The sequence below is a fragment of the Thalassophryne amazonica genome, chromosome 2, assembly GCF_902500255.1.
Source record: "Thalassophryne amazonica chromosome 2, fThaAma1.1, whole genome shotgun sequence".
In the NCBI taxonomy this organism is placed as follows: domain Eukaryota; kingdom Metazoa; phylum Chordata; class Actinopteri; order Batrachoidiformes; family Batrachoididae; genus Thalassophryne; species Thalassophryne amazonica.
Window position 1 is genome coordinate 88,409,555 of NC_047104.1, and position 18,492 is coordinate 88,428,046.

At 40.4% G+C, this 18,492-nt stretch overlaps 1 protein-coding gene across 2 annotated transcripts in view; it reads left to right on the forward strand.

Annotated features, from left to right (window-relative positions):
- Window positions 1-2,700: 2,700 nt before the first annotated feature.
- Window positions 2,701-18,492, forward strand: part of ppfibp2a (PPFIA binding protein 2a) — a 79,471-nt gene continuing 63,679 nt past the window's right edge. For both annotated transcript variants that reach the window (XM_034188871.1, XM_034188879.1), the window contains exons 1-2: window positions 2,701-2,932; window positions 11,069-11,155. In XM_034188871.1, coding sequence (XP_034044762.1) covers window positions 2,885-2,932; window positions 11,069-11,155 — 135 coding nt within the window. In that variant the 5' untranslated portion in view covers window positions 2,701-2,884. The remainder of the gene's footprint in view (window positions 2,933-11,068; window positions 11,156-18,492) is intronic.

Below are 18,492 nucleotides of genomic sequence, written 5' to 3' on the forward strand. Positions count from 1 at the left end.
ATTAAAGTTTGCTGGAGAGGCTGTACCTGACGAATGGTGTGAAAGCTTGGCCCCCTGCCATCAAACTTTCAGCAAAGGTGTCCAGTGGTTGACAGCGGCATGCACGTACGTCTTGCACACTTCAAGAACAAAAACGCATGCATAGCGGCTCATTCGGCTCTTATGAACACATATACACTGAGCGATCATTTCATCATTTCAGCAGCTGTTCTACCCACACACATGCATGTGAGGTCAGTAAGCGCTGGGAAGGGGAGGACAAGCGTAGATGGGTGATTCTTTAACTACGGGCACTATTGGCCTTGTAAATGTAATTTCCACCACACCATTGCCTTACAATATGAAGCGCCTTGTAGCAACTGTTTGTTGTGATTTGGCACTATATACATGTGCTCTGATGTCACTGTTTATCTCCATAGAAACTACCCAAACAATCTTTCATACAAACTGTTTAAAGGGACATTACAGTGTTGTGGTGGAAATTACGGCAATAGTGTGGGACAACTATATTTTGTTTAAAAAAATCAAAACAGTTGTATGACATTGAATACCCCAATTATGTTTTGATTATTTTACTGATATTTTATTCAGCGATATTTTAAAACATTAGAAAAAATGTTTCTTTACCATTCATTTTTATCATTGAAGATCAAAAGTCTGGGTGTGGGACAAGCACAAAACGGCAATATTTGCATATAATGATGCTGAAAAAAGGTGAAAAAGTCATCATAGACTACTAAAACAAATTTCTTAACACACTTTCATTGTAAAGATAACTATAAAAGTGTGAAATTTCCCCTTTTTTCTGTTTTTCTTTCAATATGATCAAAGGACATAATAAGTGCCTGTAGTCTAAGAATCACCCAGATGTGATTGTATGAGTGAGTGAGTGACCGCGCCGTTGCTGGCTTGGACACATATGGTATGAGTCTGGGCCATACGTTGGTTGGATTCTGATGTCCAGTACCGACAGGTCCTGTGCAAAGGGAAGACATGACGCTGCCTTCCACTCTGGTCCCATGTTTGCCATCCAGATGTTTGGACATCGGGCAGTCTTCAGTGCCGTTCAGCAGTCTGTGTCATCTAACTGCTGTCTAAATACGCTTTGTATGCGATCATGCAGGTGTGGATGAGATAGTTTGGACGGGATCTGCCCACAGTCTACATGCCTTTCCCTCCTAACTGCATATAGATTATGGCAATTTTTGCCGTGTCGGCCTGGTTCCTGTACATTCTTGCTATGTGTGATGGGGCTTTAGTGAGAGTGAGGTCTGGTAAAGTCTGGTAAATGTGTTCTTCCCTCTCCACATTTGATGAGCACTGCATGCAATGAACCTGTGGAATAAATATTGTAACCAAATTATGAAAAACTCAAGTCATACAGGGCTTTTCTGAACTGGGTAGTGAATAGTGAACCTTCTTACTTTTGGCGTGCACCCTTTTATACCAAAGTCAAATGAAAACTGTGAACTTAGTCTCTGATACCTCCAGAACATGTACTACAAATCATTTTTCATGTAATTTAGAACAAACACATTAATAAAATGAATATAAAATACTATATTGAAATAATTGGATTATTATTTCAATAAAACTTCTACAAGTTCTGAAAGGTATTTAAAAGGGCTTGTTATAATCTCTGTACATGTTGATTAAATATCATTCATTTGTATCAAGTGGCTTACTAGACCAAAAATTATATTATTTGTGCCTCAAATGTTATAATTAAGTGGTCAGGCCACTGCTCACACATGCATTTTACTTTTCAAAAACAAACAAAAGTTATTCTTTTGCAAAATTAATGTAATGGGTTAGGTTATACTCAAATATCTGGTGATTGCATGTTAATGAAAAATAGGACAGGATAGGAGATAGGACATCCACAGAATTTAGCTTAGGACCCAGAGACGTTAGAGCCAGTTTTGCACATAAATCACTTTATCTCTTCACTCATCTTCAACCATGAATCACTTTATATATTTATTTATTAATGTGCTGATGCAGTACCATAGTGGAGTGTACATGTATTTATTTGTGCAATGCGGTGGTTGTTGATCCTTCATTTAAATCAGTTTTTTCCCCCGTTTGCTCAGAAGTCCTGAGCTGGAGGCTGCGTCTATTGCCAACAGAGCGGTAATGAGATCCAGAGCTCCATTAAAGTAGAAGCAGTTAAACTCTTTTCACTGTTATGCACCTCAGAGCTTATTTCATTCATCTTCCTGCAGAACTACTGTTTGGGCCACGTTTGCATTTGCCCAGGTTTTGACATTCTTTTCAATTTGAAATTCTCTGATTTAAAAGCACTCTCAAACTACCATTCTTCTCCGCTTCTCCCCTCCCCTTCTGCGTCTTCTTTACTGGTTTGTTCTGTGCCACATCTGACAAGCACATGCTCCAGAAACTTTCCTCTCTCCTGTGCCCCTTCAGAAAGCCACACAAAAACTAAGGCAGAGCAAAGCATGTGCCTAACGTCAGAGGGAAGAACAACAGAAAGAAAGGAAGGGCAGTAAAAGACATCGGTTCTGTCAGAAGTAGGTTAATATTTTAAATAATGAAGCAATGTGTTTTGGAGAAAAAACAGGGAGGAGAAAGGCGAGGGATTGATAGATGTCGGAAAAGTGAGGGGAAGGAAGGGAGGGATTAGAGCCAAGCGGCACAGTTTGAGTTATTCTCAAGCTGCCCAGATTCTAAACCGCACAGACCGAGGTCCTCTCTGGACTTTGTAAAACTGCAAGAGATACAGCTTGCTGAAGGACTTGGAGAGGCTGACTCTCTTATAAATGCAGTGTTAATTTCTCGCACTTGGTGCTTCATGGATCCTTTGTAGGATGGAATTTTGTTCATAATATAAACTGCCAGATCTATTGTACAATGGATACACAGAATGGAGAACAGTATTGATTACTATAAACATTTCAGCTGGCTTAGAAAGGTAAGCAAACTTCAATTTACATATCAACTGCTGATATCAACACAACACAGGAAAGCATAATTACACGAATGCTGTGTTTGTTCATTCTATGACTGTGGTTATCACTGTTGAGCAGAGAGGTGTGCTGCAGAAATTTCAGCGTAATAATTCAGTACAACTTCACTTCTTTATTCACTTCTTTATTAGCCAGACAAAAGCAGATCTTTGCAGAAGTATTTTTCAGTTTATTGAACAGTATTGTGGATTTACTTTCTTCAGTTTGCATGTTGTGAGATTTTGAACCATTTTGTCTGTCTATGTCTGTGAGTGGATTCACTTTTCCTTCAACTTTGCAGAACACTGTAAAGTGTGGCATGTACTCTAATCGACAAGCTGTGGTGGACCAGAAAAAGCCGCAGCTAAATATTAAACATTAGGCATGTGAATCTCATCACTGACAACGATTTGATATGCACATCGATACATTACCAGCAATACGATACATGACGATTCAGACAAATGCGGTTTGATATGTGTTTGATGACGATTCAATTCCTCACAATACGATTTGGTGCGATACAATAAGGGATGGGTATTGATAAGATTTTATAGATATCGATGCCATTATCGATTTCCTTTATCAGTCCGATTCTTTATTGATTCCCTTAGCAATACCTCTTTTGAATTTTCTGTGTACTAAAAGTAGCCTTTACAGGTTTTCTGTGTCAACAACATTTTACTGAGTGTTTAAGTAAATATGAAATTGGTCACTGTATCCTTGATCTCTGGACATAAATCAAAATCAGTACTGGCATCCTTGATGTATATGATGGATCCTTGATATCTGGACAGAAATAGAAATATACCAAATTTATGTCAAAAGCATTTCTTTTCTGATATAAATGACACAAATGTAACTCCATAGACTCTGAGCTGAGCTCTTCAGCCAGCACTGCACATCAGGATGTAATTCATAAGAAATGGAGGATGTCTCATTTTGGAAGAAAAAAAAATATTTAGGTTGGTTATAGTTTATTGTTTGTATTATAAGGTTTGAAAAGAGGTGTCATTTGATTTAAAATGGCAATTGGCTCTGAAGTTATTAATTCAGACTGAAATCTGTGCAGCTCAAAACAGAGGATATTATTATTATTATTATTATTATTATTATTATTATTATTATTTCCATTACCTGATGGACAACTTCAGTTTACGCACTGGCTGGTGCTGACGCCAGAGAACCATCGCGTAAAGCTCCGGTGTGGATTGGAGGACGATTCTCCTTTCTTGCCCACAACAAGACAAGAGTCCCAGTTCATGAATTTAATCCACACAACTCATGATTGACATTTTTAAATGGCTTTGAGAGGGGTTAATGAAGAAATTGCGGACCTCCCGCTGGAAGCAAAGCAGAGAGCCAGTGAACAGCGGGTCAAAGCATTGCTTCATTGGTTCAAGCAGACCTGCTGCAGTTTGCGATCAACGTAGAGAAATAATAATTTCCCGCTAAACACCCTGAAAAACAACAGCCGCTCCGGTGTGCTGAACTGAAGGACAGATAAGGGAATTGTTAAGCATAAAATATCATCATTTTTGTTGTGGTTGAAATGTGCTTTCTGGCTTCCGTCTGTGGTGCGTTCAATGTGCACTGGAAAAAAAAAATCGATACAAGCAGGCATCGACTGATCCATCGCAACTTCACCGGACAATAGAATCGAATGCATTGATGCACTCTCTTCGCGCACGTTTGTATCTAGATACCGATTCGTATTGATTAATCTCCACACACACACACACCCACACACATATACATACATACATACATACATACATATATATATATATTACGAGGTCTATTAGAAAACTAACCGGCAGTTTTATAAAAAAAAAAAAAAACTATATGGATTTGAATCACGTGCGATTACACCAGACATGCTTGAACGCTCGTGCGCATGCGTGAGTTTTTTCACGCGTGTCAGTGACGTCATTCGCCTGTGGGCAGGCTTTGAGTGAGCACTGGTCCAGCCCTCTCGGCTGAAATCCTTTGTCTGTGACGCTGCTGGAGACGGCGCGCGTTGCTTTATCAAAATTTTTTCAGGACCTGTGAGGGATATCCGAGTGGACACTATTCGAGAAATTCAGCTGGTTCTCGGTGAAAAGTTTAACGGCTGATGAGAGATTGTGGAGTTTCTTTCGCTTTAAGGACAGCTCACAAAGCGGATCGGCACGGCGCGGTCGGAGGTGGCGTCCGTCTGGCTGTTTCGAGCTGAAAACATCCTAATTTAAGGCTCTGTTCACCCAGGTCATCGTCAGAGAACAGAGAAGTTTCAGAAGAAGTCGGCATGAGGAGTTTATGCAGACATTCCACTGTTAAAGGAGATTTTGTAATGAAAGAACGTGCGGGCAAATTCGCCGAGTCGGTTCCGTGATGACGCCGTAAATCCGTCTGTGCCGTGACAGGAAAAACACCTCCATGTTGAAAACCATTTGTAAAATTCAGGCGGCTTTTGATGGCTTTCAACAAGTGAGTATCTGAGAAATTGTTTAACAGCTTGGGCATGTTTCAACTTGTCCGTTAAGGTTTCCAACGGAGGTGTTTTTCCTGTGGCGACCCCCCGCGGTCGGGTCCGGCCCGACATGCGAATCTGCCCGCACGTTCTTTCATTACAAAATCTCCTTTAACAGTGGAATGTCTGCATAAACTCCTCATGCCAACCTCTTCTGAAACTTCTCTGTTCTCTGACGACGACCTGGGTGAACAGAGCCTGAAATGTGGAAGTTTTCAGCTTGAAACAGCGAGACGACGACGCCTCGGAGCGCAGATCGCCATAAGGCGCCATGGGCCGTCCTTAAAGCGACACTAACAGACCAAAATCTCTCATCAGCCATTAAGATTTTCACCGAAAACCACCTGAATTTATCGAATGGTGTCCACTCAGTTGTGCCTTACAGTTTTTGAAAAAAAATTTATCAAACAAAGCAGCAGTCTCTGAGACATTCCTAAACAATGAAAAAATGACGAGAGGGTGGGCCACTCCTCACTCAAAGACTGCCCACAGGTGAATGACGTAACCGACAGGCATGAAAAAACTCTCGCATGCCCACGAGGGTTCAGGCATGTCTGATGTAATCACACGTGATTCAAATCCACATGGTTTTTGAAAAAAATAATAAGGTCAGATACTTTTCTAACAGACCTCGTGTATATATATATATATATATATATATATATATATATATATATATATATATATATATATATATATATATATATATATATATATATATATATATATATACACACACAGTGGTGGGCACAGCTAATCAAAAAGTTAGCTTCAATAACTGGTAATCAGCTAATTGAAAAGTTATCTTTTATAATGCTAAACCCATAAACTGCCTAAAAACCTATCAGAAGCTACAGCTGATAACTTCCAATTTTGTCTCCTGTACACTCTCAGCTATTAACAAGCCACTTTTCAGTTTAAACACCGCCAAAGCTTCAAATAGAATCAAAACAAACCACAAACCCAAATACACCCAATGAGCCAGTGCTTCTGTCTTTGTGTTCACTGGTGTAAGGAAGCATCATTTATCTTGACAGCATACAGTGGTCCAGCCATGAGGCAGAGGTCTTGAAATGGAAAGCAGGTTTGACTTGTGGTTTTCATTTAAAAATCAAATTAATCTGGATAGAATAACTACATTAATGTAAACTCTTAAAATGTACAAAGAGATATATAACACATATCTGTTAATTTTAAAATATGCACTAATTCTGAAGATTGAACATTAACACACAGATGCCCAAAGGGATTATGGGTAAACTTAGCCTCCACTCACACTGATTGGTTGACTAATTCATTATGTGTAAAAACCAATACAAGTGAATCAATGTAATGTGTGTTTTTTTTACAAATAAATCTGCTTTTGTAAAATATGTCATTTTTGATATAAATTAATTAAAATATAAAAGCCAAGATGATGGGTTGCATAAGTATTCAGTACCTGTAAATAATAATCAGTTTAGCTGGCAGCTTTTTTCAGACAAGTCAGGGGATGGATATATGAACATTTCCAAGTCACTGAATATGTAAATGAAATGCCATGAACTTTATTTACATCGGTTATGAAGAAATACAAACAGTATGGCACTCTATGGTAAATCTGTGTGGAGTAGACAGTTCTCAAAAACTGAGTGACTATGCAAGAAGGAGAAGAGTGAGGAAAGCCACCAAGACACCCAGACAACCCATATTCAGCTGCACAAAATATACATGAATCTGTTGGTTCGTGATATTGTCACATAAAGTGCAAAATGTTTGTACGTGGAGCACAAATTTATTCTAATACATTCCGTGATGGCTGCACAAAATTAAAAGTGATGCAGGTAGTCTGGGAGGTTCTAGTTAGGGTTAGGGGAAGGAGTAGGGTTAGGTTATGGTTAAGGTTAGGGTTAGGTGTGGGGATGGGGTTAGTAATAGTAAGTTTAAAAAAAACCCGTCACAAAACGTTTTTATCATTTCGTGACGGGAACACAAAAAAACTTGAGACTGGGCTGGTCTGAAAATAGTTCCTTGTGAGGGGCTGAAGAAATGGAGCATTTTCAGAGAAGTCTATCTGTGTTTTCAGCCTGAACCAGAGAATGCCAGTGTTTTGTTCCACAACAAGAAAATTAAGAGTCAGAGCAATTCATAAAGTCATGTCAGCATTTATCACAGCCATCAGTTGCCTCTTCCCACAATGACAAAACATCCCATTATACACCAAGACCAAAAAAAAAAAAATCTAAAATATGTTAAATTACTCTGTTTGGCGTCCTTGTAAGAAGTGCAAGAGGTGCCGAGTTTATGGCTTGTCCCACGCAGTTACACCACACATCTTGTTTGAATTGCAACACCTCTAGTGATGAGTTAATTGTAGCGATTTTGTTTAGTGCAATAATTATTACTAGAAAATGCAAATTTTGAAAATAACTGTAAAAATATATTTTATTTAACATTTACAGTGGGTTGCAAAAGTATTCAGTCCCTTGGGATTTCACGCATTTTAATTTGTTTATGGCATTTCAAATACAAAACGTAGATCAGGCTTCTCAATATAAAAAAATTCTAAAATTATCTTCCTTCGACTCAAACTGAAAGTAAATCTCTGAAAATGTATATAAATTAATTAAAAATATAAAAGCCAAGATGATGGGTTGCATAAGTAATCAGTACCTGTAAATAATAATCAGTTTAATTGCCAGTTTTCTTCAGACAAGTCAGGGGATGGTTACATGAACATTTTCAAGTCACTGAATATGTCTTGAACTTTATTTACATCAGTTATGAAGAAATACAATCAGTATGGCACTCTATGATAAATCTGTGTGGAGTAGGCAGTTCTCAAAAACTGAGTGACTGTGCACGAAGGAGAAGAGTGAGGAAAGCCACAAGACACCCAGACAACCCAGAATAAGTTACAGGCTTCTGTGGCTGTGATTGGAGAAATTGTGCATACTGCATGTTTTGCATTTTGTATCTCCAGTTATACTGCTTCCTGATGAAGTGGTACAGAGGAGGGTTTTATTAAAAAGAAGACCTGAAAGTTCAGCTACAATTTGCAAGAAGGTACATATGAGATGCAAGACTATATTTAATGTTTTGGTGAGATTTTAATGTTTTGCAGAGTCACTCAGTCTAGCCACCTCGCGCACGTGTTCAGTCGGCCCTGCACGCGTGTCCACTGAGCGGTGCGCTGAAGGAGATACACCATGTCTTGTGGACCAGAGCTGACATGGTTGATGTGACATTCAGATCGCCAGCTGAGTCTTCACATGATCAAAAGGTCATTTTCTCCTAGCAAAGCCTGCTGCTGTGCGCGCTGTGCGGCTGCTGCAGCCCGTGGCAAAGGCGATATATGTTTTTATGTATTTCCATGTGAGGACAGCAGTCACACCCACACACCTCACGGTGGACAGTTGTAAGGTCATGTCCTTCAAAACACGATATGTATTCTCCAGCTGTGACGTCCAGGTCACAACCAGGGGGGAGCTATACACACACAGGGAGCACGATACACACACATTCCACGTGTGTTGAGGGTGGAGCGGACACACTGGCACGTCACTTGTGTTGGGGGGGTGGGGGAGTTCGCCACAGTCACACCCATGTGTGTTGCTCAGTTACACCACACTCATGGGGCACTTAGACAATTTTCAGACAGCTCAAATGTAGTCGCCTGCTCTCTCTTCTCATGCCAGGAGTGTGATTAGCCCCGCCTTTTCCAAGTGTCCAGCAAGAGGTGTTGGATGTTCATGTGTGACACCTGGAATTTGGCTGACACCTGTTGAGAGGGGGATTGAACGAGCATGTGCAGGGCACTCGCTGTCTTTGCCACTGATGTGCGAAAATGGTTGTGGCGACAGCTGTACGAGGTGTTTGAGCTGGCTCCGATTTTTCACAAGTGGCATGTAATTCCTCTTTCGTGGGCTCGACTGCTTCAATCAAGTTATGTGTGAAGGGGCCCTAATGGAGCTTGAGAGATCCTACAAAGAGAAATGGGCAAAATTGCCCAACGATAGGTGCGCCAAGCTTGTGGCATCATATTCAAGAGGACGTGACGCTGTAATTGCTGCCAAAGGTGCCAAAGTATTGAACAAAGGATGTGAATACATGTGATTTCTTAGTTTTTTATTTTTTATTTTTATTTGTAGTAAATTTGCAGAAGTCTCAAAAATGCTTTTTCACATTGTCATGGTGGGGTATTGTGTGTAGACGTTTCAGGAAAAAATATAATTTCATCCATTTTGGAATAAGGGTGTAACATAACAAAATGTGGAAAAAATTAAGTGCTGTTGATATACTTTCAGGTTGCACCATATACAGTAAATTTTGACAACAACAGCATGATGACTTAGTGGTTAGCACTACTGCCTCACACCAAGAGGGTTGTGGGATTGCTTCCCACCTGTGTCTTTTCTGTGTGGAGTTTGCATGTTCTCCCAGTGTCTGGGTGGGTTCCTTCCGGGTGCTCCAGCTCCATCCCACATCCAAAGGCATGAAGGTTAGGTGGATTGGAAACTTATGAATTGGAATGTGTTTGTCCTTCTGCATATGACCCTGCGGTAGACTGGTGTCCTGTCTAGGGTGTACCCTGCCTAACTCCCCATGACTGCTGCGACAGGCTCCAGCCCCCCGAACTGTAATTAGAGTAAGCAGGTATAGAAAATGAATGAATGCATGAATGTAAGAATTTTATTTGTGGAGATGTTTCAGGAAAACACTGATGAAAAGAAAAATATAAAATCAAACTTTCTGTTTAAAAGCATCACCATTTGCATTAATATTTCTGACACAATTAAAAGCAATTCAGAAATATGTTGTATTATTTGCAGGACTCATTCCACTCATGAATCTACATTTAAATGTTATTTATAAAGCAGTTACTGATCAGGTTCAGCAATAGTGTATTTTATTTTGCTGCAGTGATATTAATAATTTTTTTGCAGTCCATGGTTCAAGCATGTTTTCTCTGCTACTGAGGTAAATAACAGAAAGATTACATGCATGTCTGTGTGTTAAAATATGTTTCTCCTTCAAAAGGGATTGAAAAAAAAAAACAGCTTTCATCAAATAATTAAGCCTCAAGAATTAATGAAACTTTACACAATTTAAAATAAGCCAAGGGCCATTAGCATGAAATACTGAACAAAGTAAGTATCAAGGGACTGGAGAAGGTATTTCAAACAAAGTAAACAAAATGCCACAGAATTCATATTGTGCAATTATCCTTACTAATGGTCTTGTGAACAATGGTGCACTGTTAATACGGTTTGCTGCAGAATGGGGAGACTATTAAAAGCTTAAAGCTTTTAAAAATGATTTCAAACCACCTGAGTTCCTTAGTTCAAGCTGATTAATGTTGGACTGTATAATATTTCCAAGACTGCAGTCTGCACTCTGACGAAGTAAAGTTCATTTCTCCTTCACACTGCTGTAGCTGTGTCAGTTCTCCATTGTAGGCAGCTCTAATTCAATGATATGTATTCATTTTATTTTTAAGGAATCATCCCAGAATAAAATGTTACACAATGTCAGTGCTTTGTTACAACAGAAACAGTTGCATATGTGCCGTAGACTGAGAGTTTTACTGCAGCTGACCTTTACTTTGAAGGTAAACCTCCATTCAGCTGGCAACCCTGAGACCTACCAGGAGCAGTTATCACGACTGGAGCGGGACAAAGAGTCACTAATTGTGCAGGTGAGCTCAGTCACTGTGTATGCATTGTCTTTATCTTATGAAGAAAAAAAAGCCATGTCTCCTTATGTAAGATCATCCATAAGATCTAAAATAGGTGTTGCAGTCATGATTAAGGGCCCTGTCACACATAGCACGAATGGGTAAGAATCACAGCCCAAATGAGCAAACCCTGAAAACATCGAGCCAATGACAGCAGGGAGACAAGGTTAGACAGGTGTGCACGATACACCGGCGACGGTTTTGTGCATGCTCGTGCACGTTCATGAACACAGTGCGAGCAGCTGGAACATGCTGCACTGCATTGTGCCACTACTGTGGAGAAAAAAAAAACACCATAAAAAATCACTGCAGTTTATTTTATCCCTCTTAGCGAGTGGACAATGCAAGTATGAACCTTTTGTTCCTCTGTAGATGACCCATGGTCACAGACGTACAGTCATGAAATGACATGAATGAAGCAGTGCGCACTTATCATGTCCACATCTGCCGGCCACACGTGTGCAGCGAGCGGCACGCCAGAGGAGAGACACCACGACATGTGGACCAGAGCTGATGTGGGTGACGTGACTTTCAGATCACCAGCTGAGTGTTCACATGATCTGTCTGTCCTTTTCAAATGGAGCAGCCTGCCAATGTGCACTCTGAGCAGCCGTACAGCCTGTGGCAAAGGCAATATATATTTTATGTATTTCTACGTGAGGACAGCAAGCACATGCACAGGCCTCACAGTGTCAAGTTTAATGTCATGTCCTTCAAAACATGGTATGTGTTCTCCAGGTATGAGCTCCAGGTTCAGAGATTCCAACAGCAGCGGCTCACGTGGACACACCCAGTTTTTCAATCATCTCACAGAACAATGTGTCACTCTCCTTTTCTTTGCTCTGTGATTGATTTTTTAGTTATTTGTTATGTAATTGTGTATGTAGTTATTGTAGTAATTATTTATATACCTGTCCTGGCTGCCGTCTCTGTGTTTGTAATGTTTTACATCACTTCCACTGAGCCATCATTTCCAGCTGTCAGTGTGTGGCGATCAGCTGAGAGGCACCTTGCTGTTCTGTTTCCGTTCAGACATGGCTGGCCGGCCCCCATGTGATCATGTCTGTATATACATATCAACACATGTGCCCCCTCCCCACACACCACATGTGTTGGGGGAGTGCAAAACACAAGTGTTGTGTTGCGGGGGGAGCAAGAGGGGCACGACACATGCACAAATGTGTGATACACATGCACACCACGTGTTGACGGGGGAGCCGACACTATGGCATCCCACGTGTGTTGCTTGCCGACACCACACTCATGGGGCACTTGGACAAATTTCACAGCCAGCTTGAAAGTAGTCACCTGCTCTCTATTATCGTGCTGACTGCGCGAATGGCACCACGTTTTCTAAATGCTCCGAAAGTGGTATTAGATGTTCATGTACCTGGAATTTGGCTGACACCTGCCGAGAGAGGGAACAAATGGGCTCTCACAGGGCACTCTCTGTCTTTCGGCCGTTGGTGTGTACAAATGGTTGTAGCAACAGATGTACAAGACGTTTGAGGCGGCTCTGATTTTTCACAAATGGCATGCAATTCCTCCTTCGTGCGCTAGTCAGCTTCAATAGTGTTATGTGTGAAGTGGCCCTAAAGGTTAATCTCATTTGTTATGCAATTGTTGTCACAATAAATTAAAACAGGAATGAATGAATCTGCTGTTCTCACTTGTGATGATTTCTTTGTTTGCAACAAATCCTATTTAAGAAGAAGAAGAAAATGAAGAAAATTTGTGCAGCCATCACTGGTGCAAAAAACACCCACTGTAAGCTGACAATAGCAACAAAATTAAAAACAGAAATTTGTTACAGTATATGTTGTCAGTAATCACAAGCAACAGTGGTCTTAGTGGCCATCTGGACCCTGTGATTCACAACAAGGATTTACAAGCAACTCAATATGCCTGTCTTCATTTTATCTTATGGTCATTGTGCATGACATCATGGCCCAAAATAGCCTCTTCACTGGTGTTGACTTGTATCAATCAGAAGTCAGGGATGTGGTGGTCCTGAGGTTAAAGTGAGCTCAAGACAAGAAGATCCTCGGTATGGTTCCCTGTCAGACTGTAAAATTACAGGTACCTTGGGTGAGGTTCTCATTCTCCAATTTATTCCAGGTGTGCAGATAAGGTCCTTGAATGACAGCGCAATGGCATTGGTGTGTTAATGTGAGGCATCATTGTAAAGCATTTTGAGCTTTCCTATTTTCATTCATTCATATGACACAGTTGTCAGAAGTAAGCATTTCACTCTGAGAATTAATTGATAACCATACTTTAATGTGACAAACGTTAACTGTGAACCCTGGTGCCAGACGTCAAGCCCTCATGTGCCTTTACATATATGTCAAAGTTATTCAATAGATACAGTGAGGCAAATAATTATCTAATCCACTGTCATTTTTGCAACTTTTTCCATCTATAAAGAATGGATAGGTCTGTAAGTTTTATCATAGGTACACTTCAACTGTGGCAGACCGAATCTAACAAAATAAATAAATCAGAAAATCACATTGAATTATTTTAAATAATTAATTTGCATTTTATTGCATGAAATATGTATTTGATACAATAGAAAAATAGGCCTTAATATTTGGTACAGAAAACTTTGGTTGCAATTACAGAGGTCAGACATTTCCTGTAGTATTTGACCAAGTTTACACACTGCAGCAGGGATTTTAGTCTCCAGATTTTTCAGGGTTCGAATTTCAGCTCCCTTCAAAGATTTTCTATTGAGTTCAAGTCTGGAGACTGGCAAGGCCACTCCAGGACCTTGAAATGCTTCTTACAGAGCCACTACTTAATTGCCGTGGCTGTGTGTTTGGGGTCATTGTCATGCTGGAAGACCCAGCCATTACCCATCTTCAATGCTCTTACTGAGGGAAGGAGATTGTTTGCCAAAATCTTGCAATACATGACCCCATCCATCCTCCCTTCAATACGGTGCAGTCGTCTTGCCCCCTTTGCAGAAAAGCACTCCCAAAAATGATGTTTCCACCCCCATGGTTTATGGTTAGGATGGTGATCTTGGGGTTGTTCTCATCCACCAAACACTGCGAGTTGAGTTGATACCAAAAAGCTCAATTTTGGTCTCATCTGACCACATGACCTTTTCACATAGCTCCTCTGGATCATCCAGATGGTCATTTGTGAACTTCAAACAGACCTGGACATGTGCTGGCTTGAGCAGGGGGACCTTGCTGCCCTGCAGGATTTTAAACCATGAAAGCATCATGTGTTACAAATGTAATCTTTGCGACTGTGGTCCAAGCTCTCTTCAGGTCATTGACCAGGTCCTCCTGTGTAGGTCTGGGCTTTCTCAGAATCATCCTTCCTCACGAGGTGAGATCTTGCATGGAGCCCCATACCGAAGTAGATTGACAGTCATGTTGTGTTTCTTCCATTTTCTAATAATTACACCAACAGTTGTTTCCTTCTCACCAAGCCGCTTGCCTGTTGTCCTGTAGCTCATTCCAGCCTTGTGCAGGTCTACAATTTTGTCCCTGGTGTCCTTAGACAGCTTTTTGGTCTTGGCTATGGTGGATAGGTTGGAGTATGATTGATTTAGTGTGTGGACAGGTGTCTTTTGTACAGGTAATGAGTTCAAACAGGTGCAATGAATACAGGTAAAGAGTGCAGAATAAGAGGGCTTCTTAAAGAACAATTAACAGGTCTGTGAGAGCCAGAAATCTTGCTGGTTTGTAGGTGATGAAAGATTCTGTCTCTCACAGTTGAAGTGTACCTACAATAAAAAATTACAGACCTCTCCATTCTTTGTTGGTGGGAAAACTTGCAAAATACTTATTTGCCTCACTGTATGACCACACAGTGTAAGTAGGAATTGATTCCAAGAAATGGCCATACAATAACACACAAAAAGGAAGTAAAAACATTGAAGGGCTGAAGTGTGAGCGTTGCTTTCAGTTCTGTCTTTTAGCAGGATGACTGACACAGCAGATATAAGGTAAGCTTGGTGCCGTTACAACACTAGATTGTCCTGTTTTGTGTGTATTATTTTGTGGATTATTAACTACACACCCGTGTGTGTAGGCGTGTGTACACAGCTGAAACTCAAACAGGTTCAGACTGACCCCAGTGCCTGCTGCAGCATGTAGGTGTATTTGACAACAGGTAGCCTGGTTGTTTGTGTTTTTAGGTTTCACAGCTTTGGAAAATCTGATCCACTTGGTTGGTGGGGCCACCTTGTTATCAGGTGCTTAGTGGTTGTGTGCACTTAATAATTTCTCTGTTGGTTTACACTCAACCTTTGTTCCACTAATGTTGTTTTGAGCCAAGAAAGTGGCATAAAAACCTTCAAAGGTACAAAGGATCATTCATGTTATTTTCTGTAGGTTGCGTGTGTGTGTGTGTGAGAGAGAGAGAGAGAGATAGTTTACTCTGGTACAGGCTGAGATTTGTCACTGAAATAAGTACAACAAAAATAAATGAATTATTCAAAGCTTATGTTTTAATAATACAAGTGGCTGTATTACTAAAAGAATGACTATAATCTATGAGAACAGTGTTACATTTTTATTTCAGTGATGTCAGACTGAAATTCACTATTTTGGGTGCAGAAAAAGTTTCTTCATATGGCTGTAAGCCAGACATTAGGGAAGTGCAACAATCTTGTATGTAATGTGCTCGCAACCATAACTCTGGGCCAAGTGTATGCATATTGTGTGGAATAACCTGCATAATCCACCGGTAGGTGTGGAAATATAATCCTGCTGCAGAATGAAAATAAGAACTCTATTTACTTGAACACAGGTGATTGTACACGTCCTGATGGGTGGTTCTGGTACCAGGTGTTTTTTGGACTTTAAATGGCAGTTTGTTGGATTGGTGTTCTGTACTCTTGCCTGGATAAACTTTGTGCAGCCAGGAAACTTCTCAAAGCGTCGTAATGACCTCTTCGAAGGAGGTTATGTTTTTCATTGTCATTTGTCTGTTTATTACTTATGTCATGACATGAACATATTCAATAAAATGAAAGAAGATGTTACAGTTTTGTCAGAGGATTTTCATAAAAAGCTGGATCAAATGGTGGATATTGACTTTTATCTTGAATCTTTGAGTTTTAATTTTGAATACTTTGATCGTAAAGCTGTCTTTGATCTAATTTAATTCACTGATATACAACCAAATAGTGAAATAAGCTGTCTGAAAGCACTAGCTCAGAGACAGCATGATCTCTCTCAGTACAGCAAGGGGTCATTCCAAACATTTGATCATGGTTCCTTTGATCCTGTCATAGGGATTACTGATACTTCAGCAGTCAAGATCAAAGAGCTGGATCCACTTCTTGTGGTACTCAACCTGGAAATGTCTGCTCAGGATACAATGTCTACCTTTGTTGCTCATTGTTATTTTGGCTAGAAACAATTTAATGACATTTCCGCCTGACAGAGTTTGAGAGAGAGGCTCACAATGTATTTTATGTTGTATCCCTGGGATTTTGGTTGTATTTGATGGTTTATTATACTTCAATATGTTATACATCAATATGTTATCTATAAAGTATAAAAAACTGACAGTAGACAACTTGTGAGACTGATAAATGGTTGATATAAAGCAATGTATTATGGTGAAGTCACAATGTCATGGACTGAGTAAACTAATTAGTAATGGATGGAAGTAATTTGTCCAGTGGCAAAAACTGCCTAATCAGTCAGTCTCTGGTGGATTTGGTATGAGTGGACAATCACTGAATGCATGTGTAGAGATCCTCTTGATCCAACCAGAACGTGATCAGAAAATAACCAAAATAAAACAAACGTCTACTACGTAGATGTCCACTGGCAAAGCTACAAACAAGTACAGAACAAAACAGTAAACAAACATGCAACCCTCTCTGCCCCATGTCCATACAAAGTTTTGACCATGCACATCATCTGACAAGGAATGCAATTATTGAATGGGAAAAGTATTTGTACAGCACAAAAATAGACAAACGAGGTCTGTGAGAAAAGTATTGTACCTTTTTATTTTTTTCAAAAACTATATGGATTTGATTCATATGTTTTTACGTCAGCCAAGCTTGAACCTTTGTGCGCATGCGTGAGTTTGGTGACAAGTTGGGACATGCCCAGCTCTCCACAATTTCTCTTATACTCACTGGGCTGGTAAGCATTGAAAGCCAAGATAGGCATGTCCCAACTTGTCCCCTGGCACTCCGAAACGGAGGTGTTCCTTTGTCTCACTCGATCAGCGAATCCGTCCTGACACGCGAAGTGTCCGCGCGTCGTTCCATGACAAAATCTCTTGTTAAAAATGAAATCTGCCGGAAAATGGCTGATGTCCAGCTCTTGTGATAACCAGAGAAATTGCACACGATGGTCCCAGCTCCACACAGCCATCCGTTTAGAAATGATGTGGTGTTTTCTGCCTCTCGATGGCGGCTCGGAGCGCGGCGCGCCGTGCGCCATTGTGGGGCGTCCTTAAAGCTGTAGTAACAGTCCTTATTCTCTGCGAAGCCCGTAAAATTTTCACCGAAAGCCAGATAAATTTTTTGAATGGTTTCCAGCTGCTTGTCTCTAACAGTTTCTGAAAAAATTCTGATGGAAAAAAAGCCCAAATCATTCCGCCATTTCCTGACAATGAAAATCCGACGAGGGGGCTGGACCACTCCTCCCACAAGGCGTGCTCACAGGCGAATGACGCAACCGACAGGCATGGAAAAACTCACGCATGCGCACGAAGGTTCAAGCTTGGCTGACGTAAAAACATATGAATCAAATCTATATATTTTTTGAAAAAAATAAAAAGGTACGATACTTTTCTCACAGACCTCGTAAACAGATAGCCCAGGCTTTGTCCAGGCTGGGTCACATTTCCTCTACCTTGTTTTTTCATGGTGTCTTGTGAACCATTCTGAGTCTGGCCCCTCACCTGAGACCAAATTACCATGGGAAACCCTACCAGGAGCACAAAAGCTCCAGAAAACACAGCGCTCAGGTTTATAGTAGCACACAAACCTCTCCACCACGATAAGGTTGGTTCCCAGAGAGGCTGTGTGTATTTCTGTAGTTTTGTGCATACTGTTTGCATTTCTTCATTATTGATGTAAATAAATAACAAGACATATTCATTGACTTGGAAATGTTCATGTATCCATCCCCTGATTTGTTTGAAGAAAACTGGTAATAAAACTGATAATTTACAGGTATTATACCAAAATGGCCCATTACTTAAGCAACCCATCATCTTGGCGTTTAGATTTTTAAGGAGCGCATTGCCCGTGGGGATCCACGGGCTCTAGATTGGGATACTGTTTATAAAATAATAGCTGACATTTT